The sequence below is a fragment of the Protopterus annectens genome, chromosome 7.part1 (assembly GCF_019279795.1).
Source record: "Protopterus annectens isolate FY-2018-M chromosome 7.part1, PAN1.0, whole genome shotgun sequence".
Lineage (NCBI taxonomy): Eukaryota > Metazoa > Chordata > Ceratodontiformes > Protopteridae > Protopterus > Protopterus annectens.
In genome coordinates, this window is record NC_056740.1 from 370,682,123 (window position 1) to 370,709,338 (window position 27,216).

General features: G+C 41.7%; 1 protein-coding gene across 3 annotated transcripts in view; it reads right to left on the reverse strand.

Annotated features, from left to right (window-relative positions):
* Positions 1–27,216, reverse strand: part of FAM3D (FAM3 metabolism regulating signaling molecule D) — a 713,044-nt gene that overhangs the window by 148,315 nt on the left and 537,513 nt on the right. For all 3 annotated transcript variants that reach the window (XM_044078817.1, XM_044078815.1, XM_044078816.1), the window contains one exon: positions 719–803. In XM_044078817.1, the coding sequence (XP_043934752.1) occupies positions 719–803 (85 nt within the window). The remainder of the gene's footprint in view (positions 1–718; positions 804–27,216) is intronic.

Genomic DNA, 27,216 nt, shown 5'->3' on the forward strand with positions numbered 1-27,216 from the left:
TTTTAATAACCACTTCAAAATACCATGATGACAATAATCAACCATATCAAATCTTAGCTGACCCAGATACACTTTTAGCACTAAAGCAAACCCTGTTGCATTGCAAGATGAAACCATTACCATTTTTTTTTTGATTTTCTGCCGTAGTCTGCATTTCAACAAGAATGTTCAGAAATGAATTACGTGTGTTTTACAGTTAAGTAGGCATGAATGTTTTTTGGTCTATATTTTAATTTATATTATCTGTCAACTACAAGAGTTTCCATGTAACAGTATAAATGTAAATGTAAAACACAAGTGAACCAGAACAAAACAGCTGCTGTAGTCACAATTTACAGAGAATGATCACCAGTCCAGGATTAAAAAGAAAACTTCTTCTTTATTCCATAAAACTTTCTGTGTTTTTTTGCCATGTAACAGTATACTGTGATATCACAAAACTGCATGTTGTTGTATATCAGAACAATTAGACAAACTTTGAAAATAACTGAAATGGTTACTATGCATGTCATAGTACAGACTGCTTTAATAGCCAGAGAAGGTAAAACTGAAGTGGTACATTAACTGAAAACAATGTAATAAACAACTTTTGTAAATGTTGTACTTTATGTACTTTATAATGATTGATATGTAATAGTTTTCAGTTTTCACTATTATAAACATTTGAAACATAAGTTTATTTATAGTCATGCTACAAGACAATTAAAGTAATACTTACTTTGTGGCAATATCATCGTATGATGCTGCTAACACAAGAGTACCAGGTTTTATTTTGGCCATAAAGTCTATTAATGGCTTTACATCTGCATGAATAAAGTTTAAAAAATAATTAATTCAATATATCTGTTTTTCTGAGCAGTGAAACATTTCTAAGAAAAGCAGAATAACACAAGTTTTGTTTGTATAATATAATAAAAGTAGTTATTCTCATATTCTTTATCTTAATGTATATGTCTTCTCTTATGGTAGAGCTGCAGATTTATGTATAAAACACAAAACAAACCGGTTTTAACTGTAGTCCCTGCTTACTATATCTGATCATTACAGAAGTGATTTGGACAAAATGAGTGGCCAAGAAGCAGCAAAAAAGAAAAAATGGTATCAAGAACATTTTGTAACTTCCATTAAATGATAACATTTTAATCAGAGAATTGACAGATGACTGCACACATAGGTAAGTTAAAATACAGAAGATAATTACTCTATTCATAGGTTTGTAGATTAGTAGCAGACTAACAGCTCTTCTGGGCAATTTTAAATTTACCCAATTTCCCTATGTGAGAATCAAACCCTGCACCTTGTAACTGTAAGGTAAACACCTTAACCATTATGCCAAGCTCCCATCCCTGAAACTCAAACTGAGATAATATCCTTTCCTGCTCTGTAACAGGTAACCTAAATGTATAAATTGATGCTGTCAAACAATATTGTCACCATGCATCTGCTTTTCAATGAGTATCATTCAAGCATAGTCAGGTGCGAGTTGAGTCAGTTTTCAAAGATCTGAGAATCTCTATTTCAACGTTTTTTTAAAGAGTGCTATGTCATTTAGATCCAAAGCTTAACAAAGCATGAGTCTATTGTTTATGACTGTTATAGCCAGTGATAATAAACTACTAAATATGTTACATAAAGCCATAGTTAGTTCAGTCATGAATACAACTAAGATTTCTGTTCTTAAATTACAAGAGAGAGATTAACAGACTTGACTGTAAAACAGAACATTTTCCATCTCTAGGAAAGGTATACATACTGTGATCTATGATATTATAAGCTATTAAATTACTCCGCTAACCCATAGAGCAGAACAGGATGCTAAGAATGAACCTTTTTAGCAGCACTCTTATGAGAATTCCAAGAGAAAACAGAGTCACAAAATGCTGAAACATTAAGCACAATCATACTGGCAAAATCAGAAGTATAGTTAAAGTGGGGTAAGGGGGCAATTGACCCACGTGTTAGGTATCAGAGGAAGTGATTGTTAGGTGCCAATCAGTATTGCATTTGTGGTGAAGGCTAAAGCACTGTGACTTCAACATTATATCGGTGGTATTCAGCAAGAATGCATCAAGCTATTTGCTGCATTTGTAGTAAGCAGTTTGCTACAATTATTCTGAAACAACTTTTTGTCTGCTGCTGAGCTCAACTACTCATTCAGAAGACCTTTTTTTTCTTTTGTTCTTCAACAGCTAGCTATGGCTATGTTCTACATTAAAGCATTTTTGCATGGGAATAAGCCCCTGTGTTCCCATATGATTAGGGGTACTGCACCCTTCACTTCCCTGCTGTTTAGATATACTAACTCTTGAGATCACTACACCTGTTAGAAGGGATAATTAAGTAGACAAATTCTCAGAGATACATCAGTTTTCAGCTTAGGATATATCCCCATTCACCCTCCACACATACCCACACCCACTACATTCCTTAGAGTTTCAGGACGTGTACTTATGGGTCTGGAATTCATGTAGCAAACAGAGCTTTGATGAAGCAGTGACACCATTACTTTTCATAAAAAATAGTCTTGCACACAATTCTCAACTGTCCAGATTTTTGCAGAATGTTCAGATTTTTGCCTCATATTTATAGTCCGTTCCTCATAAAATTTGTGATTTTTTTCTGGATTTTTTGGGGGGGGCAATCAGTAAGGACTAAACTCAGTAAATAATGACAGGCATTTGAGTTTCTGACTTAATATTCTTCAGAAAATGCATGGTAACATAAGACCTTTTATTCTAGCAACTACTTGATAGAACAAAATCCATAAAAGGGAAGTCACCCCTGATCATTATTAGTAAAAAAATACGAGCACTCATAAAATCAACTAAGGCCAATTTTGAGAGAAAAATTGCCATGGATTCAAAGGACAATCATAAGGCTTTTTTCAGCTATGTTAGGAACCTGGGTGGAAACTCCCAGATATGCTCAGAATTAGTCCAAAATGATACAAAAATCACTGAACCTACAGACATTGCCAACATACTGGCAGACAGGTTCAGTGCAAACTTCACCCCCCTCTCCCCCCCTAAAGGAGAGATAACTATCCCAGCAGAGTGTAGCCTCCCAGACATCTCAAATGCGCAGGTGAAAGTTGCTCTCTCTAAAGCTAAAACACAGCATCAATGGGACCGGATGGTGTCCCCGGCTGTGTGCTACAAATGAGGAATTAAACCCGCACATAAGGCAGCTGTTTAATCTCAGCCTTACCACAGGATACATGCCCAAGGAGTGGCGTACAGCAACTGTGGTCCCACTCCACAAAGGCGGTGCCTCTCCTGGTAAACAAGTCTAGTCTGCAAAGCTATGGAGAGGATCATAATGGAGCTCATAAACAAAGATATAGGGACTTGCAGACATTGGACCCGACCCAGTTTGGCAGATCATGCCTTTTGAACTTGGTCGACTTCTTGAAACAGTCACCAAGGCCATTGATGAGGAAAGGCAGTCCATACAGCCTACCTTGACCTTGCGACACAATAGTAGAAAAACTTACCAGCTTAAATGTAAACCCATATGTCACAAGATGGGTTGCAAACTGGCTTAAGGACAGAACCCACAGGGTTAGAGTTGCTGGCGCTATGTCAGACTCCAAGCGGTCACAAGTGGTGTCCCACACCCTATTGTTCGGCATCTACTTCTCAGAAGTACAGGCCAACATGGGAGGACTTTGGCTGACAAAGTTTGCAGACGACTGCAAACTGGGCCATAGTGGAAAGTGCATCGGACACGGATATCCTTCAGAAGGGACTCACGGAAACAGATAGCTGGTGCCAGAGCCATGGCCTGAAGTTAAACGCCAAAAATGTAGTCATACCCTTGGAAAAACAAGGTAACCCCAAGCTACCATATAGGTGGCAATCCACTAAGCACAGAAGAGGTTATCAGGGATCTGGGGACCCAGGTTGACAGTGGCCTTTCTTTTGACACTCACATTGCTAAAGTGGTTAGAAAGACCTTCTACATTGCCCACCTGATCATGAAGGGATTCACATCCAGATCTAGTGAAGTCATTGTTCCCTGTACTCTTCACTTATCAGACGAAAGATACAATGCCCCATTCGGGATGTATCTCACCCAACATCTGCAGCAATTGGAGAGACCCCAAAAGTTCCTCACCAAAAGGATAAAGGGACTCCAAAATCTGTCATATGCTGCCAGATTGAAGAAACTCCAGCTCTCTTCAGTTGCATACCGTCTGCTCAGAGGTGACATGTGCCTGACATACAAGGCCATGTCCAACCTGGAATTAATGGACATGCTCCACCTCAAAAAATCCAAATCCACCAAAACCACTAGAGCAAGTGACTTAAACCTTAGCACAGATATAAATAGGACGTGCTGGAGGGATAGATTTATCATTCAGAGACTCCCTATGCTGTGGAATAAAATCCCGATCCATGTGAGGCAGAGCACCTCGCTGGCTCTGTTCAAGAGAAATCTTGACTTGTGGATGGGAGATCGTAGGTTTATCCCGGGAATCATCTCTGTGTCACTGCTGGACAGAGGCACAACAAACTAATGGGCACAGTATTTTTTCATATAAGAGGTGGCGTAAGCCACAAAAATTTGGGCTAGGCTTATAAATGCCTTAGGGCAGATAGCCTAGTATAAACCTATGAACCTATGAACCTATAAGAGCAATATTTACATTTTGTCCCTATTTTTGGGGCTTTGTCCCCCCATTATTTTCGGCTTTGTCCAGAATGGTCTTGAAATTGAAATAGTAGAACCACTGCCACAAGATTTGTCCCAAAAGCAAATAAAACTAAGAAAAGGGAGTTTTATGTTATCTGTTTATTGAGTGGTTAAGTGAACTGTTCCATCTCACACCTTTTTAATTCCAGTTCAGGTCGGAGTGGCAAGGGTTAATACAGTACACAGGAACAGTTTGGAATAGTCAAGCAGCAAGCATGGCTTTTGGAAGGAAACCAAAGTACTCAGATAAAAGACACACAGACACAGGAAGATCACAGAGATCCTTAGCAGGCAGATATCAGAATTCAGGACTGAAATAAACATTTCTTTATTGTGAGACAGAGATTACAAATGCTGAGTCATTAATTATATATTTTGCGTGGCTGGGTTTATACAAGGACTGTAAACATAGTGTCTCAAGATACTGTGCCTTTTGGGGAACACTGTCCCCTTTAACACCAGGTTACACAGTACAATTTTATCAAGGTGTATTTATTCCTAGGAGGAATCCAATCTTGAAATGGGGAATATAGTTTCTTATGGTCCTTTGATCAAGTTCAAAACAGTGTCTCAAAATAATGCCATTGTGCAGTCAATCCCAAAGCAGTAGCCCTGGAATACATAGATGCCAGCTATTGTTATCCATACCAGAAATGCACACTTATGGTTTTGCAATAGGAAAATGTTTCCATTCCACTCTTTACATGCAGTGAGATCTTCCCACCCTCTTAAAGCTATTTCATCATCTCCACTGTGATGAAGCTATTTTGGTCTCTCTGCTTTGGGAGCACCTCCTGGTTACATCCTTAAACAAAGGAATCTAGCTGCCGAGTATCTCTACACCAGATAAGTAAATCTACCCATTTAACAGTTTTTTCTGCTGTTTTAACTGTAAGCAAATTATTTTTACTACTTAGCTAAATCAGGTTTGTTAAAACTAGCCAAGTAGGCCCCAGAGTAAATATATAGCTATAGTGGGAGTGAGGCTTGTACTATGCAGACAGAGGGTCTAGTTTATTTATTTATGTTTTGTTGATCAGAAAAGTCCAATTAAGACAGAGCCTATTTTCAAAAGAGACCCAGGCAGAAACACTCCAGGTGCATGTCTTTGGAATGTGGGAGAAAACCAGTGCACAATGTGAAAACCCAAACAAACGCAGGGAGGACATGCAGACTCCGCACAGAAGGCACCCCAGCTGAGAATTGAACTAGAGAACCTCTTGCTTTGAGGTGATAATGTTAACCACTGCACCACTCGTTTGCAACAGATCTACTTTTGACTGGATTGTTCTTGGTTTCTTAATTCTACATATCACTGTGTGTTTAAGCTAGTGTTGGCCATTGTGGCCTCCCTGCTTTGGGATCATCTCCTGGTTACATCTTTAAGCAAAAGAATCTAGCTGTTGAGTATCTCTACACCAGATAAGTGAATCTCTTACTGCCTCTTTCTGCAGTTTCCCCAAACCCGCCTCCCCTTTTTGCTGTGGTTTTAAACAGCCAGTGTCTCTGTTTCTGCCCCTTATGGTAATCTGACTACCAAAGCCCTCCTCTTCATGATTATTATCAGTTGTATAAGCTATTTAAATACTTCTTCCCTCAAATTGTTTTCCATAGATCCAAATACTGAGCTCCCACCCATCCAAACAGTATTGATCTTGAGAAACTTCCTGTATTATAAATTATTTCTGGTGCATTTTAACACTTGTAGTGCCCTGTTTCACCTTGCAGTTGGTTTACCTTGTCTTAAATTGCCTTATTTGCTGCAACTAGCTAGTTGCTTAAAATACTGGGATAGCACTGTGCTTAGTACACTTTATGTGTGCTTTTACATTGAGGACCAAGTTTAATCATCTACTGGCAGTAGGCAGTAGCCTGGTCTATCTGAGTTGGGAAACACACAGGAAGGGCTCTGTGTGCAGTCCCATATTGCTGATCTCAGTTCCTCAGAGCTCAGTAATGCTTGGTGACCTTTCCTGTGAATCCAAGGTGTTTGTACTACATTCAGAGCCATCCAGGCTGAGCTAAGGAACTTTACTGTATTTTTGCACTTGCAGTTGCTTATTTAAAGGATCACTTTCATTTTACTGTATTTTCAAAGCTTTTAAGCAACTGATTACCTGGAAAACTGCTCTTCTTGTCTGTTTGCTGGTTTACTGATCTGGCTTGATTTAAATTACCATGCAGAAGGGTGATCTAGCCAGGGACTTAGCTGTTTGGTGTTTGTCTGCACTTGAGAGTTATTTTGCTGTGCTTTTACATTAAGAAATTTCCTGGTCATCCATATTGTGTAGCTCAAAGTGTAGTCAATTATTGACTAGAGGGCATAGGAGTTAGTTTCCAGCCTTTTTTCTGTAGCTGTAAAGTAAGTGTAGTTAGGAGTGCCCTCTATGGTAGCAAAGACTTAGAATGTAAACTTTACATAAAGCTAGTACTTAGGATTTTAACCTGTAACACAGTAAGGCTTTGAGAGAAGGTAAACTTAGGGCAGTTAGTTAGCATACTAAACAGCATTAATCACAGACTATAGTACTAGCTAACAGCTACCCTTAATCACATGCACCACACAGGTGACCCCTGTAAAACCAAGTCCTTAAACCATAATATACCAACACTAATACAGGGCCTGACTATATGAACATGCATTTTTTTACTGTCTTTGTGACTGGCTTGATAAATATGGGCATCCTGAGACAATGTAGCAATTGTCTCATGTACATAGACAACCTTTTTTATCCTTAAAGAAACTAACACAGTATGAGAGAGATGCACATATCTAACTTCCTTGGAGGCTAAAATTTTGCTTACTAACAAGGCTGTCAAAAACATACACACTACATCCTTCACACATACCACTCACCACACACTTAGACCTTCTTATGCCAAGGCACTTAAAAGAAACCTTCTCAAACCTCAAAGACCTTCTAAGCCATCTAACAGCAACACCTAAAGCACATATGGAAAATAACACCTAACACCACATATAAGCTTACATCAAAAGCTACCCAAAGAGCAAAGCCTATAAGGCAAGCAAACACTTTACCTAATACTCTTTTCATCGAAGGTTCTACTGAGTGACACACAGATGCCCCTCTCACCAGTCTGGACGAGGAGAAGAAAACAGTTAGTTGCCTATCTTGAGCTAGGATCCATATTACACATGTACTCAACTCATTGCTCCACATGTACCAATATATGATACTATCATAGTCTATGTGGGTGTAAATGACCTGAGATGTGCCTCATTGGACTATATGAAAAGACATATTATGGATCTGTCTGACAGGTACGTGCCTTGCACTGAGCAACATTCTACATTCACCTTGGATGATCTGACAGCATTAACAGAACATGACTGATTTTCACAATTTGTTAAGTTTCTGGTGTCAGTCTGGGGGGGGGGGGGTCCAATATCTATCATCATGGGAGGACATGGTTAATCTATCATGTTGCTTTGTCAATAATGGTCTACACCTGTCTCCTCTGGGCTTACAGTTACTGGATAAAAATTTTACACCTCCTTAGAGCCTTTTTAGGCAATGTTAAAATGACAAAACTACTGACTTAGGTAAAAAAATAAATAAAAGCAACCTTAAGGTGATATTGTTCAATGCTAGGAGCCTACATATGAAAATCCACACCCTACAAGTTCTCCTCACTGTGAAGAATATAGATATCCATTCTGTTACACGGACTTGGTTTAAAACCACAGAAAGTACTCCAACAGTGCAAGGTTATGGTGCCTTCCACAAATTTGGACCAACAACAACAACGCAGACAGGGGGTAAAGGTGGAGGTGTCTTGATTTACATTAGCAACAAATACATAACCAGGTTAGTTAAATAGGATAAGGCCGTAAAGTTCATCCATATCCAGGTCTCCATAGACAAGGTTCTGTACTGTGTCCTGGCTAGCGCTAGCTACAGGTCACCCTCTATGATCAGCAAAACTCACAACTTGGACCTGGACCTACTGGAGGCACTTAACATTCAACCAAATACCCTATTCATGAGAGACTTAACTACCCCTCTATAGACTGGAAAACATACACTGCCTCTAACTCACAACCACAACGTTTCCTGGACTTTGTCAACACAAACACCCTGGACCAGTTTGTGCACACTCCAAACAAGGACTCAAGCATATTAGACCTGGTACTCATCAACACAGGAGACAATTGCAACCCCCCACCCACCCTGTGTCATGATCTCATTGGTGAGGTCAGATCACAAAGCTGTCTTTCTCAAAATAAAAATCAACCCAGAAAACCCCACAAAACCAATAACAGTTAGGATCTTTTCTAAAGCTAAGTACATGTTGTTAAGTGGAATTTGTCAAAATTCTGGGCTCCCACAAACCCTGAAAACACAGTTACCTATGCAGAATTCTTCACAGAAGCCCTGTACAAACATGTAAATGGATGCACTGAAGCTGCCATACCTAACCCGCAGGTGGTATCATCACCTTAACATGGTATAGAACAAAAGAAAAAAGTCCTGACCAAAATTAGAAAGAACAACTTTCACAGGGACAAGATCCCTCTAATTGGGCAGCACAGTGGTGCAGCAGTAGCATTGTCTCCTCACAGCAAGAGTTTCTCCAGTTCGATTCTCAGCTGGGGTGCCTTCTGTGTGGAGTCTACATGTCCTCCCTGTCTTCATGTAGTTTTTCTCCGGTTTCCTCCCACATTCCATAGACATGCATCTGGAGTGTTTCTCCCTGGGCTTCTGCTGAAAATGTGCTCTGTCCCAGTCAGACTTTCCCATTAAACAAATGTTAAAATAAAATCACTAAAAAAGAAACTATGAGGTCCAACAAGGCTAAGGTCAGGATAGCCTCTCAGGCTAAGGACAATCTCAAAACATAAAACCACAGGCAACCAGATATAAAAAACAGGACTTTTAATAACCTCTATTATATTTTTATAATCACCTCTTCTGCTACTTTGATTAATAATTTGCAATCCATAAAATATGAATTTTTTTATGTTTGAGAAACTCGGCAAAATAGTTATATAAAGCATGTCTATTTTTGCATTTTTGTGTAAATGATATAAAATATATAAAGAAAATATATAAAATGATTGAACAAAAGGAAAGTTTATGGCAGATGGAAGTAGGAGTGATAAATTTCCAGGGCTCAATGAAGTGATTAATATTAGATGTTTTCTTAAGGCTAGAAGAACTAAGAAAATGTAAATATTTAAAAAAAATAATGAATTATATAATTATTTGTTTATGTGTTGACTGAATGCTGTACATAATGTGTTTTATTTCAATGTTGTGTAACTCTGATGAAGTCCTAGTTTTGGTAGACAAAAGCATTCAGCTAATAAATTTGTTTTCCGTATTTTTTGAATTTTGCTGTTTGTTTACTTGGTTGGTCATTCAAGCTGTTTTATTTTATTATCAGCCACATATCTGTTCTGTAGTCTGTACACATGCTGTTTCCTCCCCTCTTTGGGGTGCTAGAACCCTGAGTAATTCCTTGAACTGTTGTGCTTTCTCTACAGTCAACTTCCAGGTCTTCAATCTGGTCTCTGTGGACCTTAGAGCCTTCTCTGACCACTCCTTCCAGCTGATTGTGGCAATCAGTTGTTTATGTCCTGGGCTAATTGTTTCATTGGGGATTACTTTGCAATCACTGAGTCTACCCCAGTGCCCTTTCCTTACAAGGAGTAAGTCCACCTGAGTTGCATGTTGGCCACTTTTGTTTGTGATCTTGTAACTGTCTCTCTCCTTCTGAACCATGTGTTGGCTACTATCAAGCCATTTGTCAGACAGAAGTCTAGAATGGCCTATGCTTTATTTTTTATTTATTATTAATAGTAAGAACAGCACTAAGGAAAATTAAGTCAGGTAAAGCAGCAGGTTCATATGAGGTCACAGCAGATATGATAAGGATGTTGGATGAGATAGCGGAGAAATGACTGCTGAGGGTACTCATAGCATTGTAGAGAGAAAAGTGCATTCTAGATAACTGGACAATAAGCATAGTCATGCCAGTGTACTAAAGCAGAGAGGACATCCACAACTGTGGACAGTACAGAAGTCACACTGCATGAAATTCTGGAGGGGGTGATTTATAAACGGATACTCAGACCAGTGGAAAGTAAAATGGGAAATGAAAGATTTGGATTCAGATCAGGATGCAGCATCACTGACCCAATGTTTGCCGTAAGACAGATACTTGAGAAGAAGCTAGAGATGAGGAAAGAGTCCAACTGGACATTCCTAGACTTGGAGAATGCATATCACATGGTCCGAAGAAAGATGGTTTAGGCAGTCCTGTGGTGGTTTGAAGTCCCAGAAACATTGGTAGAATTAGTGCAGGCTATGCACAAAGATCCAATAACTCATGTACAAACAATGTTTGGTCTCACAGAGGGGTTCTCATTGGGAGTGGGTGTACATCAGGGTTTTATCTCTAAGCCGACTGCTGTTCATACTGGTGATGGACTGTGATTAGCAAACATGTTGAAGGGGACATATCAACAAAGCTGCTGTATGTAAATGATGTGGCATTACAGGCAGACTGTGATCAAGAACTTCAGAAAAGGATAGGAGAATGGAATGCAAAACTGAAGGCACATGGGATGAAAAGTACAGTTGTGTACACTTACCATAAATGTAGAAGTTCGAGTATATTCACTGTTGAAGTCATCACATTTGGGTTATCCTGCCAGGGGTAGCCCTCAGTCGGCCCGAATACCAGAGGCTTAGTATTTCTGCATCAGTTGCTGTCACTCTGTGACTGATGGCAGGTCATCAGTGGCATAAAATCAGGCAGCTGATGACATTACATCAGTTTTTCTTGCACTAACTGTCAGGAGCCCCCAAAGAGGAAGTTAGGTTATGGTGGAAGAACACCACCAGTAAAAAGTAAATACCAAAACATTTCCTGTAAGGAGAGAGGAAGAGAGATTGAGAGAGAGAGAGAGAGACAAGGGGGATGAAGGGAGGGAAACCAGGACTGCAACAGTGAATACACTCAAATATCTACATTTATGGTAAGTGTACACAATTGTACTATATTCTTTGTGTTTCAGTGTTGCAGTTATCACATTTGAATTGATTCCCAAAGCTGAAGAAAAGGGTGGAGGCAGTCAAGAAGACTGGGGGCTGGCTAGAATGCCCTGCAAGACTGCGGTGGCAAAGCCTATCCTGGATTTGGAGAAGACAGGCAGGTGGTAATACTTGGTGAAGGTATGAACAGATGTCCATGTTGCAGCCTCCAGAATGTCCCTGGTGGGGACCCCTCTGAGAAAAGCTGCAGAGGTGGAGGTTGCCCTGGTGGAATGTGTCCTGATCCCCTTTGGGGGTGGTTTCCCATGCTGTTTGTAGCAGAAATGGATGCAGTGTGCTATCCACTTGGAGATTGTTTGTTTGGATATGGTCTTGCCATCTGCCCTTGCTGAAAATCTGACAAGCAATTGATCAGTTTTTCTAAAAGATTTTGTCCTGTCCAGATATAATCTGACCTGTCTGTGCACATCTAGAGAGTGCAGAATCCTTTCCCCCTTGTTGTGTGAGTTAGGGAAAAAGGTGGGTAAATGAATGGATTGGTTGAGAGCCACACTGGACACCACTTTAGGCATGAAGGATGGGTTAATCCTGAGGGAGACCCTGTCAGCATGGAAAATGATGAAGGGCTCTACAGCCATGAGTGCTCGTAGCTCTTATACACTTCTAGCTGAAGTGATAGCCAGAAGCAAGGCTGTCTTCCAAGAGAGGAATTTTAACTCTGCTGCAGGTTCAAAAGGAGATAGGGTGAGCTTTTCTGGGTCTATATTAGATCACAGAGTGTGTAAAAAAGCGAATGGTGATTAATCAACCCTATATAAGTGAAAGCTTACAATTTTGAACTGTCAGAACAGCGATTTTTTTTTTCTATGGAAAAATATCACTGTTCCAACAACAACAAAAAAAAAAAATACTTTAAACATTACAGTAAGTGGGGGGCTTTGCCTTTCTCACCCCTGATGTGAGGAGGCTGTACCCCCAAACCCCCCTACTTAAATATACCAACTCCGAGACCACTCTACAGTGCCAAAAATGGCAAAGTAACGAAGCAGCCAAGCAAATTCTTTCCCAGGGAAAGAATGCGCTTAAAAGCCGCTTCAATATTTTGCCATTTCAGGCTTTTGAGTTCGACCAAGATGCATTCGAAATAATGCGTCTTCGGTTTTCTAATAGGAAATCCCTTTTCCAACACAAAGTTATGGTCCCAATCTGGGGTAGGAGCTCTTCTGGGTGGCCTTAAATTGTTAGCTCCTCTTAGGTACTGTTTGATGAGAAGGTGTGAGAAGAGAGGTGGCTCTGTGCTCTAATGAGCAGAGATGGCAGAGGCATGAATTTTAATAGAAGAGAATGATAGACCCCTGTGTAGTAGGTCTGCTAGGTAATCCAGAATGAGAGGTAGGGAGGGCTGTGCCATTCCGGCTCCCTTAGCCTGGATCCAGGTGCAAAACCTTTTCCACTTGTCAGCATAGGATTTTCTAGTGCTGGGGCATCTGGCCTCATGTATAACATCTAGAACTTATTTGCTTAGGCTGGCAGCTTGAGGAGAGGTCAGGGAATAAGCCAGTATGCCAGGATGAGGGTCTGCAATTTTGGATGCATGAATTATCCGTTCTTCTGGGTCAATAGTGTTGGGGTCTGAAGACCGGTGCCATGATGGCAGGGGTGACAGGCTGTGCAGCAGTGGGTACCAGTGCTAGCATGGCCAGTCTGGGGCAATCAGGATCACCCTCAGTTTTTCCTCCCTTATTTTTAGCAGTACCCTTGAAATGAGTGGTAGAGGGTGAAATACGTAGACCGAGAGGTTCACCCACTGGAAGGATAGACCATCCACTTTCCAGGCCTTGCTGTGAGGTTCCCTGGTGCAGAATTTGCTGAGCTGATGATTGGAGTGAGAGGCACAAAGGTCCACCTTCGGGGTGCCTCATTTCTGGGTTACAAGGGTGAAGGTTCTGTGGTCGAGCTGCCACTCATGTGGGTCAAGCAGGTTTCTGCTTAAGTTGTCTGCCGGAGAGTTTAGGGAGCTTGGCAGGAATTGTGCTAGCAGGTGTAGTTGCATGGCTGAGACCATGTGCCAAAGGGTCATGGTGAGCATGCAGAGAGGATAAGAGTGAGTCCCTCCCTGCTTGTTGATATACCACATCACTGTAGTGCTGTCTGTTCTGATCAGTAGAGGCCCCGGGGAGAGTAGGGGTCTGAAAGCTGTCTGGGCATGCTGAACAGCTAGCATCTCTTTTTGGTTGATGTGCAGGTGTATTTGATTTGGGCACCAATGGCCTTGAATGCACCTGCCGTCCAGGTTTGCACCCCAGGCATAGTCTGATGCATCTGTGGTGAGGGTCTGGGTGGCATGGGGTTGTGAGAAGGAAAGTCCCTTGTTGTGGTTGCATGCTGCTGCCCACCAAAGAAAATCTTTCCTTAGACAAGGTATCATTGGTATAAGAGTTTCCAGGTCTTGAGAGTGTTGACACCAAAGGCTTTTTAGGTACCATTGTAGTTTCCTCATATGCAGTCTGGCTTATGGAATGAGTAGAATGCAGGAGGCCATGAACCCTAGAGCTTGCAAATCTTCCTTGCAGATAACTGGGTTCTAGTGTCTAGCTGAGAGAAGTAGCCTGTTAAGTAGGTTTATTTTTCTGGAGTAAGGAATGCCATCTGGGATGTTGTGTCCAGGCTTGCTCCCAGGAATACAATTTTTTGTGTGGGGACTAGTTTTGATTTCTTTTATTTATTTATTTATTTATTTATTTATTTTATTTTATTTTACATTTGTTGACCGGGAAAGTCCGAGTGGAACGAGGTCCATTTACAGTGGAGTCCCGGGGAGAAAAGCTCCACTCTTAAATAATATGTACAGTGGGATTTTTTACAATACAATATATTTCATACAAGAAGAACACGATTACAATGGTTTGTTTCAGCTAACAAAAGGACTCCATCGTAACAATACAGTCATCATAGATATCACATAAGACAGTATAAATAGACAATATTTTGTGCTAAGCAAGTTTAACTGTGACCAGAGGAAGGCCATGTATGGCAGTTTTGAGGAGTTCTTAGTACTGTAATATAGAGACAGTAAGCAGAGTATAGAGGAAGGTAGGAAGTATTTGAGGAGAGCAGGAAAGCATTTATGTGATGCAAGGACAGAGCCAGGAATGCAAGAGGTGTGATTTAAGTGATTTTTTGAAGAGTGAGATAGATGGTGCTGAGGAAATATTCTGGGGGAGGTTATTCCACATTTTTGCTGTGGTATGAGAGAAAAGAGCTTTTCCTGCAGTGTTGTTGGCGTGAGTTATACGTAAAAGGGTTTTGTTGGATGAGCGGAGCGGACGGTTTGGTGAGTATTGGTTCAGTAGTTGGTTCAGGGCTGGAGTCTTGTGGGGATTCTTTAGGATGTTATAGGTGAGGACTAGTTGGTGGTAACTAATTAAATGAGGAAGTTCTAACCACTGTAGCTCTTTTAGAACAAGGCAATGATGGCTTCTAAAAACAGAGTTACTGGCAAATTTAGCAATCTTATTGTAACACGACTCTAGTTTGTTCATGTCTGTTTTCCTAATGTGGGTTAGGATTGGAGATGCATACATTAGGGTAGACAGAAGGTGGGTTTGAGCTAGGGTGACCCGTGCTTGGTCTGTTAGGAAGTGTTTGTGTTTATATAGGTTTCCTAATTTTTTATGTTTTTTTTAATGGTTTGAGAGATATGGACATTGAAGTGAAGATCTTTATCTATTTCAATGCCAAGGAGTTTTGTATGGAGGGAGGGGGAAATTGTGGTGCCATTTTTGGAAGTGATAGTGAAGGAACGAGGTGTGGGTCTGCATTTGTTTGGGGTGAATAGGATTAATTTGGTCTTGTTGGGGTTAAGAATCAGTTGGATATCAGTAATCCATTTCTCAACGGAGTTGAAGGATTCCTGGGTAAGGTTTTGAAGAGTGGTTAGGGATGGGGCTGAGCAGATTAAGGTGGAGTCATCTGCGTACTGTATAAGTGATGCATGCAGTGTGGAGGTGTGTAGTCTGTTGGTGAAAATAGTGAATAGTAATGGGCCAGTATTGAGCCTTGTGGAACACCTATGGTGGATGATAGTAGAGGTGATAGTACTCCTTGCCATTTGATTGATTGTTTCCTATCAGAGAGGTAGTTTTGTAGAGGGGGCAAAGGACATTGACGATAGAGTGTCTAGAAGTAGGTTATGTGAGACCATGTCAAATGCCTTAGAGAGATCTAAGAATATGGCAGATACAAAGTTGTTGTTATTTCTAAGATGGTTAACCTGGTTAGTGAAAGACAGAAGAGCAGTAGTTGTACTATGGTTTGGGCGGAAGCCATGCTGAGTTGAGGAGAGGAGATTATGTGAGGTTAGGAAATGCATCACTTGGGTATGAATACATTATTCAAGGAGTTTGGACAGAGGGGATAGGATAGCAATGGGGTGATAGTTTGATAGTTCATTGCAGTTGCCACCTTTGTGTAGGGGGATAATATGTGATACTTTCCATAGTTGAGGGATGTATGCTTCTTTTATGGAGTGGTTAATCAGAATTGAGACAGGGTAGGCTAGGGATACAGCTGCAAGTTTTAGGAAATTAGTGGGTAAGCCATCAGCTGCAAGAGTGGTAGGTTTTAGCTTTGAGAGTAGTTTTTTGACTATGGAGGTTGGTACAGGCGAGAGAGTAAATGATGGTATATTATTGTGATCCTTAGTGGGGGTGGATAGAGAGTTATTGCTAGATAGCTGGGTAGATAGTGTTAGAATAGAGTCTGTGAAGTGATGGTTGAATTGAGAAGCTATGCTGACATTAGTGGTGTTTGTGTTGGGAGCTGGGATGGTAGTTTTGACGGGTTTTAGAAGGGAATTGATAGCCTGCCAGAACTTTTGAGGGGTTTTGGAATGTTTGTTTTGGAGATTTAGAAAGTAGCTTTGTTTATCTAGCTTCGTTTGTCTTTTGGCTTGATTACGAAGTTGTTGATAGTTCTGTCTATTTAAGCTAGTGTTGTTCTTTTTCCAGATCTTCCAGGCATTATCTCTGGCTTTTAATAAGCATTTTGTGGTCCTAGTCAGCCAAGGGGCATAGTTTACTTTGGTTCTAAGTTTTCTAATGGTAGTATACCCCAGGGAGGTCAGTACGTCCTTTACAAAGGTCAGGTGCTGAAACAGCTTTTCCTGTCTGTCTGCCTGAATCAGGCAGTCATCTAAGTAGGGGTAAATTTAAATATTTCTTTGTTTGCAAAAAGCAACGCCGGGAGCCAGTCATTTTGTGAAAACTCTGGGAGCAGTGGATAAGCCAAAGGGAAGCACAGAGAACTGAAAGTGCATAGATCCTGCCCTGAAATGTAGGTATTTCCTACATGATTCGGGTGGCTAACCAAGCATCCTTGGAAAGCATTGGTAAAAGCTGCTGGAAGGTGAGCATTTTGAATTTTGATAACACCAGAAAGGTGTTTATAATGAATAGATCGAGGATGGGGCACCATATGCCCTCTTTTCTGGGTTGGAAGAGTCTGGAGTAGAAACCTTGGCCTATCTGTTCTGCAGGAACGTGCTGTATCGCCCTCATGGAGAGCAGGGAAAAGACTTGCTTTTTGGCCTCTGCCCACTGGTTTGGAGGAAGATCTGGGAACCCTTTTGGGGTTGGCTGGGTGGGTAAATAAAATTTGTATCCCTGGGATACTATGTTCAGGACCCATTGGTCATTGGTAATGGTGGCCCAGTTGCTTGCATGGAAGGAGAGTTTTCCTCCTAGGGGCACAAGCAGGTGGGCAGATGTAGGGGGTGGAAATGTAAAGTAGTGAGTTCTTACCATAAGGGGGTGGCTTTGCACTCCCTGTTTTTGAAGAGGAGGAACTCCATTGCTTAGATCTCTGCATTGCCTGGGGTTGTTGTCTGGGGGATCTGCTTCTCCTGGGTCTGGGCTGAGCTGGCCTGGAGGGCGTAGGAAAGGACCAGTACTTGGAGGGGCAATGCCTATTGAACCTTGGTGGCTGGACCTGTAAGAAGTCTTTAACTGTCTGCATTGATTTAGCTTTTTCTTCCATCTTTTTAAGACCTCTTCTGCTTTGGTGCCAAATAAGTTGTCTATTTTCAAGGGTGTGTCCAATAATTTGGATTTGACATGGTCTGGCAAGATCTGTTCCTTAAGCCATGCATGCCTTCTAAGGATAGAACCAGTGACTGCTGCCCTGCAAGATGCTTCTAGGGCATCAAAACCACATTGTAAGGTGTGGTTAGTTACCTGACTTGCAGAATGCATAAACTCTTGCAATTCTTTGTTTTCTGCACAAGCAGGAAAAGAAGATATTTTTTGTATGAGGAGTTCCATGGTATGTTGCTGATATTTCAGCATGTGGAACTGACAGTTTAATGCTCTAATAGCAAGAGCAGCAGAGGTGTATACTTTTTTACCCCATCTGTCTAATGCTCGGGAATCCCTATCTGAGGGGGTGGGATTCTTTGCTTTAGTTGCTTTGATTCCTTTAGGTCCTTGAGAAATGACCTGAGGGTCAGCAGTAGGATTTTTGAAAAGAAATTTGTGACAATTAGGGACACTGTAATACCTGTCAGGTTTCCTGGGAGCAGGAGAAAGGGTGTCAGGAGTCAGACTGAATTCCATAAAAACATCATCCACAACATTCAGGACAGGAGGAATGGCCAAAGGTCTGTGCTGTGGTAGATCTAAGAATTCCCTGAGTCTCTTTTTTGACTGAGGGTAGTCCTGACACTCCCATTGTAAATGCTCCCTTAAAGTATGTAGGGTTTCTCCAAATGAAAAATCCTCGGGTGGAGAGGCAGAAGGAATGGATTCCTCTGCATCAGAATCCTCATAAGCAGAAAGGGGTTGCATATCTTCATATTCAGATGCATCAGAGTCATCAGACTCCTTTTCAGATAAAACTACTGGGACAAGTCTCTTTTACTTTTGGAAGAGGTAGCCTGACTTCCCCTAATAAGCATAATAAGGTCTTCTGCCATTTTAAGCAGGTGCCTGAGCTTGGGTCGTCAGTTTTTTGGGTGTGGTTCATACCCTGGACCTTAGAAACTCAGTAGTTTTAGAAAGAACTGAAGACATAAAAGAAGTCATCAGTCTGTGTCATGTATTGGTTGTGCGAAGTACTTCCTCAGAAGCCGGTGCCTGCTCAACGGCTCCGTACCCATCCACGGTAGAGACATCTGCAGGATCCTTAGTCAAAGAAGAGACTTGCGGCATGCTGGACTCTGAAAGGGTCTCAGTAGTGGCCTAAGAATCCACAGAAGTGGGCATCAGGGGCTGCAAAAGCACCTCACTGAGGACCGGAGAACTGACAACTAGCTTAACAGAAGCATCGTCAGCAGTTTTAGACCTGTGCGGTCTGTTTCTGTCTTTATCCTTATGTTTTCTCGGAAGATCGGTAGTCGGATGGCTTACTGAAGCCATATCGGAATTTGAGGAGTGAGAGTGAAAATATCTAGCTACAATAAGGGCCCAACGATGTATAGTTCTGGCATTGAACAAAACACAAAAGCAACAGTGGGGGACATCATGGTCTGGGCCTAAACAGGTGACACAGTAAGAATGAAAGTCTTGGTGTGGTATTTGCTTTCCACAGGCGAGACAATTGTTAACTTTTTATGACATCGGTTAGAGCAAGAAAAAAGGATCCCCAATGGGGTACTTAGCTTTAGAAGACTTCAACTTCAATTTGGAAATGAAAACTCAGGCAGCGACCGACCAGCACTCATGCGAACTGCTTCTGCTTCGGGCTCCTTGGCAAGAAAAACTGATGTAATGGCGTCAGCTGCCTGATTTTCTACCACTGATGACCTGACGTCAGTCATGGAGTGACAGCAACTGACCCAAAAATACTAAGCCTCTGGTATTCTGGCTGACTGAGGGTACCCCTGGCAGGATAACCCAAATGTGATGACTGCAACAGGGAAACATGAAGAACATCTAAGTTTAGATAACACAGTGGTAATGGCAGCAAACTAAGAAAATCAGAAGAAGCTAAGAAATGAGATAGAAGGGAAGATAGTGGAACAGGTTAACAGCTTTAAGTACCTGTTGGGGTGGTTGAGAATAAGGGAAGTCTGACTGAGGAGGTCAAAGCTAGAATCCGAGGGGCTGCAGCCAACTTACATAGAATGTCAGGTGTAATTTATGACAGAAGAATGTCAAAGAAGCTGAAAAGTAAGGTGCACAAAACAGTGCCACTGTGTGGTACAGAAACCTGGGCAGCAAAGGCAGAGCAGATGAGGAAGTTAGAGGTGACAGAAATAAAGTGCCTAAGACTGGTGGTAGGATGCACTCAGTAGAACACATGAGGAAATGAGGACAGAAGAGTAGAAGCTAATTGCAGAAAAGATCAAAGAAAACAAATTACAGTGGTTTGGGCATGTGCAGAAAAGCAGAAGACAATCTGGTTAAGAAGATTTGGGACAGACAGGAAAAAGTTGAGGAAATGAGGGCATCCAGCAAAAAGGTGGATGGATCTTTTTAGAGAAGATCTGCAACAGTCAGGCATACATGTCAAAGAACTCAGAAGTGTGGCGCTGACCATAGAGAGAACTAAAGAAGGATCTGTAATTATCCTTGGCTTCTGATGCTAACCTAAGTTCTTTGACTGCTTTGATTTCCTGGTGATATTTGAAGTTCATCTTGATTTGGGGATTATTTGTTTTGCTATATACTTTAAGGATTTTTTTCCTTTTGTTGTGTCATTTATTTATGTTTGTGGACCACCAGGATTGTTTGTTATTAAACTTCCCATTAAGATTTATCTGTGGTTGGGACTGCTAGAATCATACATTTATCTTGTTAAGCATAAAATTTCTTTGTGCATCTGCTTGCTGTCTCAGTGTCTTTACTGATTCCATTTTATGCAAATATGGAATTTAGAACTGCAGAAGTTTTGTATGTTTGAAATACCTGAATTCTGTGATACTGGCATACATTATTTTTTGATTTAAATATACAGGTAAGCAGTTTGTGATTAAACTTAATGGGGGAGATAGATACCAGGGAAATGGTCTATATAGATGCTGTACTTGTAAGAACCAGGTCTATAATATTTTGTCCTCTAGTGGGTTCTTTGATGATCTGGTCCAAGGAGTTTTTGTTTGTTAATTCTACAAACTTTTGGGCATATACTACATTCAAAATATAGGTGTGTCGAGGGGTAGTTACACAATCCCTTTTATGGGCAACCCATGAGCAATGTCTTGTTAAGTGACTTGCTGAAGGTCACACAGTGGGCAAATCAGGGCTGAGGGAATCAAACTCTATACCACAGAAACTACAACTCACAGCTTTAATGCTCTATGCCAGCTGCCCAAAAACTTTGGCCGTTGAGTTCAAAAATGAACTTTTTGAATGTTGCCAGTGTTTAGTGTACAGTAGGGATCGGGGAATTTTCCTTTTTCCACTGTAGTGTGATCTCAGAACTGGTAAGATTTTGTTCAAATCTTTGGGATGTGACTTGTTTTGTTTTTGAATCGTTGTGATCTGAAGTGCTTTGGTCTATATCTTAGCTTTCAGACTAACATTTGACATAGTTGATACATATAGAATAATACATATATATCTATGTATATCTATGTGTATAAATATATACATGCATACATATATACATACACACACACACACACACACACACACACACACACACACACACACACACACACACACACACACACACACACACACACACACACACACACACACACACACATATGTCCCCCTGCAGAAACATAGTAGAAAGTGTGCTTGTTAGTTAGGTGGTGTTGTAGGTGGAGGGGATCTTATTTACTTGTGCAATGTAGTTTTCAATGTTATGAAGCACACTTTCAATGTTCTGAGTTTTCAATGTTTTGAGTTTTCAGTGTTTTGGATTCTCGATGTTATGGTCTCAGTGTTATGAAATTCAAAGTTATGAAATTTCAATGTTATAAAGTAGACCCATATATATATATGTATATATATATATATATATATATATATATGAGATCCCCATACTATCTTGTCACCAGTCCAAATGCAGGAGCTTTGCTAATCTTGCTCTGGGTTTCATGTTGTTTGTGCTGCTACCACTGCCAAGGGTTGGTCAGATAAGTACCCCTTGAGGAACGTTTTTTGCTTATTTTTTCTATAAGATTTTTTTCATATCAGCTAAGAGGTGAAAGTGCAATTGTAGAAGGCAAATCTTCTACAAAGACCTCCACTCTCAGTGTTTTTTTTTACTTATGTGCAGAGCATGATTAAAGTTATGAGATTCTGTCAGTCATTTATCCTTAAAATGCTTAGAAACAGGTGAGCTTTCCAGCATTTCAAGCATCTCACTCTTTGCAAGGCGGTGGTACCTTCGGCCTCAGATATCCTGCTTGTACCCATGAAGAAGTAAAGGAAATTAAAACCTGATACTTCAGTTACCCAGTCCGACTCGGATATATCCACTGAGATGCAGCACACTGTTTTCTCACGGAAGGCCAGTTTGGCATCTCTTGGTCAAAGATCTGATGAGACTGAATCTCTCACTGCTCTTGGGAAAGAAGGTGGAACCCATGCTAATTACCTCTGAGGGACAAGAGGGGATACCTCATATCTTAGAGAAGAGGTCCCTGGCTCCATTGCTAAGGTCTTCCAAGGTTCTACACCATTGCATTTAGTTAAAGCAGATGTTCTGGCTCAGAGAAGAAGCTAAAGGCCAAACCCATTTCTCTTCCATGGACATGCCGGGAGAAGGAATGGCTTATGTTATCCTTGAAGTCTCCTTCCTTTTTCTGATTTCCATCTCTTGACTCCTCTCACATGAAAAGGCAGCATGGAGGAGGATTTAGATTTGGATGAAGACTAACTGGTGTATTCCTCCCAACTCTATTCCCCAGGACAACTGGAGTCTGATTATAAGGATGTCTTATCACCGCAATTTCCACTTGAAGAGATTTTCTTTGATGAAATTATCAGCATGACAATACAACACTTTTGAGTCGGACACTAAACAGATCAAAAATGTCAAAAAGCAGTACTATGAATTACTGGAAATAGGAGTCCCTAGACCTTCAGCTGTTCCCTCTGTCCTGGAAGCCTTCATGGATGCTTTTACCATATCTATAAACACAGACTGTGAGCCATCAGCACTAAAGAAACAAGACAGGATCTACAAGGTCCCATAGGAGATGAAATTCCTTTACAAAAATCCTGTAGCAGACCCCTTAGTCTTCTTTCTCAATACTGATAAGCCCACCAAACTCCTCCCTGCTTCCAATGTGCTGCCATCTGATAAAGACAGCAGGACAATGGATAGTTATGGTAAAAAAGTTTATACTTCTGTAACCTAGCATTTACAGCCCTAAATTACCAAGCACAGTATCTGTTTTCTATCCTGGGAAATCTTAATAAGATTCTTGCTGGTTTTGAGGATACTGAACCCAACCCCCAGGCCATGTCTATGCTCAACAATACTACCAAAGAAACCAGACACTTCACTAAATGCAGCTATGACATTGCAGTGGCTTCCTCCAGGGATGTGGGCTTCATATTCAGTTCCTCCCTGAAGATTTCAAGGCCAAGCTAGTGTACTCCACCTTTATACAGACCCTTTATTTGTCATTTCTGCTGTAAACTCGTCAAAAACCTGCAAGGAAAAGGCAAAATCATGCAGGATTTCAAACAACTTTTTCTTATGTGGGCTAAGATTTCAAGAGAAACCACAGTGGGAATCTAAGCCTGAAAAATCCCTTTTCCAGACAAGCCCACTGCTAGGTCAGTTTCTTCTGCCTCCCCATTCCCACCTCAGTGCACATGCCCCTTTGTCCTAGCCTTGGAATGTATCACTACAGTCAAATGGGTCTTGTCTAGCTTACAAAATAGTTACAGGATGTCTTGGAAAGAACACCCCTCTCCAAAGGAATAACTCCTCCCTTGCATGCAAATCAATACAATTTCAACCCACCTCAGTTCAAGATCTTCTCTCCCAGGAGAATATAGGACTAATCCTTCCCCAGAAACAGGAAAGGGATTCTACTCAAAACTCTTCCTGGTACCCAGGTAGCCGAAAACATGGAGGCCTATTCTGAATGTGTCATACCTCAACACATTTTTAGACGTTACATCTTTAAATATGCTCTCTCTTCAAACCCTGTTTCACTCCTAGTCACCACAGACTTGAAGGATGCATACCTGCACATCCCTATACACCCTGCCCACAGGGAATTTTTCAGGTTTTCAGTTTCTTTTTCTCAATTTCAGGTCTCTACTTCATCTTTTGGATTTTCTACAGCTGCTAAGGTCTTCACAAAGTGCCTCACACCAGCAATTGCCTTTTGCAGAACCCAAGAGATGCAAACGTCCCCCTACCTGACAATCTTCTTAGCCAAGCCTCATCCCAAGGATATATATTGTTACAGCTCAGTTTCATGGTGTCTCTACTGGAAAGGCTGGTATTCACTCTCACCATCAAGAAGTCTTTTCTGACACTGTCCCAGGATATAGAGATCCTGGGCTGCAGACTGAATACCATGTCAATTACTACTTTCCTCGCTCAGTAAAATGTCCTTTCTTTGGAGAGTTACTTCCAGTCCTTGTTCCCTCTATCAACAACCTCAGTAAGAGTTTCTAAAAGCCCTAGGGTACATGGTAGCCAGAATTCTGATGTTGTTTATGCTAGATTATGCATGAGAAAGATCCAGTGGTACTTGAAGTCCCTTTGGTCTCAACACTTTCACTCTCTGGACTTACAGATCCATCTCTTGCTCATTCACACGAAGGGGCTATAATGGTGGAGCTCAGTTCTGCAGTTCCCTTCCTCCCACCCATGTCCATCCAGAACCTCCACACAACTCATCCAATCTGGCTTGGGGTGCATATGCAGACTTCTCTACAGTTCAGGGACAATAGTCCTGCAGAGGGATAAAGGAGCACATCAATGTAACTAAGATGAAAGCCCTTCTCTGAGCTCTACAGGTACTCTCCCACCTTTGGAGCCCAGAACCCTGAAGATATTCACAGACAGCACCTCTGTCATGTGGTACACCAACAAACAGGTGACATTAAGTTTTGTAAAGCTGTGCAGGTTAGCTGTGACATCATGTAACTTAGCCATAAAAAGAAACCTGTCTCAACAGGCAGTTTACATGCCTTCAGAGGACAATGCCCTTACAGACTATCTCAGAAGATCCGGATAAGACTCTCAGGAATAGATGTTCATAGGTTCATAGGTTCATAGGTTCGTACTAGGCTATCTGCCCTAAGGCATTTATAAGCCTAGCCAGAGTGTATGTGGCTTACACCACCCCTTAGGATGAGAATACTACGCCCCTTTAGGGTTTAGTTTACTATGCCTCTGTCTAGTAGTGACACAGTGATGACCCCCGGGGTAAACCTACGATCTCCCATCCACTCGTCGAGATTTCTCTTGAATAGAGTCAGTGAGGGGCTCTGCCTAACATGGACTGGGATTCTGTTCCAGAGTGTAGGGAGCCTCTGGGTTATGAATCTGTCCCTCCAGCACGTCCTATTTATTTCTGTGTTGAGGTTTAAGTCACTTGTTCTCGTGGCTCTGATGGATTTGGATTTTCTGAGGTGGAGCATGTCCATTAATTTAGGATTGGACATGGCCTTGTACGTCAGGCACAGATCACCTCTGAGTAGGCGGTATGCGACTGAATAGAGCTGGAGTTTTTTCAGTCGGGCAGCATATGACATATGTTTAAGACCCTTTATCCTCTTGGTGAGGAACTTTTGGGGTCTTTCCAACTGCTGCAGGTGTCGGGTGACATACATCCCAAATGGGGCATTGTACTCAATCATTGGCCTGATAAGAGAAGAGTACAGGGGCACAATGACTTCTCTTGATCTAGATGTGAAACCCTTCATGATAAGGTGGGCAATATAGAAGGTCTTCCTAACCACTTTGGCAATGTGAGTGTCAAATGAGAGTTTACTGTCAACCTGGGTCCCTAGGTCCCTGATTACCTCTTCCTTACTTAATGGATTACCGCCTATGTGGTAATTTGTCGGTACCTTGTTTTTCCCAAAGGGTATGACTATACATTTTTGGCGTACAGCTTAAGGCCATGGCTCTGGCACCAATTATCCATTTCTATGAGGCCTCTCTGAAGGATGTTTGTGTCTGCTGGAGTATCAATTATGGCGCCCAGTTTGCAGTTATCTGCGAACTTTGTCAGCCACAATCCCCCTATGTTTGCCTGTACCTCGGAAAAATAAATGCCGAACAAGAGGGGTCCCAGGACTGAGCCCTGTGGGACACCACTTGTGACTGGCTTAGAGTCTGACATAGCTCCAGCAACTCTGACCCTGTGGGTTCTGTCCTTGAGCCAGTTTGAAACCCATCTTGTGACATATGAGTTTACATTTAAGCTGGTGAGTTTGTCTATGATGCCTGAGTGGGGTATTGTGTCAAAGGCTTTTGCAAGGTCAAGGTAGGCTGTGTGAACTGCCTTACCCTCATCGATGGCCTTAGTGACTGTTTCCAAAAAGTCGACCAAGTTCAAAAGGCAGGATCTGCCCTTGACAAAGCCAAATTGAGTAGGATCCAATGTCTGTAGGTCCCCAATGTCTTTGTTTATGAGTTCCATAATGATCCTCTCCATAGCTTTGCAGACCAGGCTTGTCAAGCTTATGGGGCGGTAATTTCCAGGGTCCGTAGAAGCACCGCCTTTGTGAAGTGGGACCACTGTTGCCGTACGCCACTCTTTGGGTACATATCCTGTAGTAAGGCTAAGATTAAACAGCAGCCTTATGTGTGGGTTTAGTTCCTCTTGGAGTTCATGTAGCACACAGCCGGGGACACCATCCGGTCCCATTGATGCTGTATTTTTAGCTTTAGAGAGGGCGGCTCTCACCTGGGCATCTGAGATGTTTGGGTGGCTACACTCTGCTAGGATAGTTATTTCTCCTTTTGGGGGGGAGGAGAAATTTGCACTGAACCTGTCTGCCAGAATGTTGGCAATGTCAGTGGGTTCAGTGTATTTTGTGTCATTTTGAACTAACTCTGAGCATATCTGGGAGTTTCCACCCAGGTTTCTAACATAGCTAAAGAAGGCCTTGTGATTGTCTTTTGTGTCTTTTGCGATTTTTCTCTCAAAGTTGGCCTTGGATGATTTTATGAGTGATCATAGTTTTTTGCTAGTACTGATCAGAGATGCCTTCCCTTTTAGGGATTTTGCTCTGTCATGTAGTAGCTTCCTCCTCCTGTTGTAAAGTTTGTTTATGGCTGGGGTCCACCAGACCGGGTGCCTGCCTTTGGGGGAATGGGTCTTGGTTTTATCTGGGATTGCATGATCCATGCATTCTTCAAGGTGCCCATAGAAGGCATTTGCAAAGGATTCAGCAGTGTGGGTTGTGGTTTCCACTGGCCCAGGGGCCTTGAAGGATATCACTTCAGTCTTAAGAAGTGTGACGTTTGCTTTTGAGAAGTTCTTCACTGTGATCTTTTGTGCAGGGGGTGGGGGCAGGATGTGGATTTCCAGTGAGATTAATTTATGGTCTGATCTTACCAAAGAGGG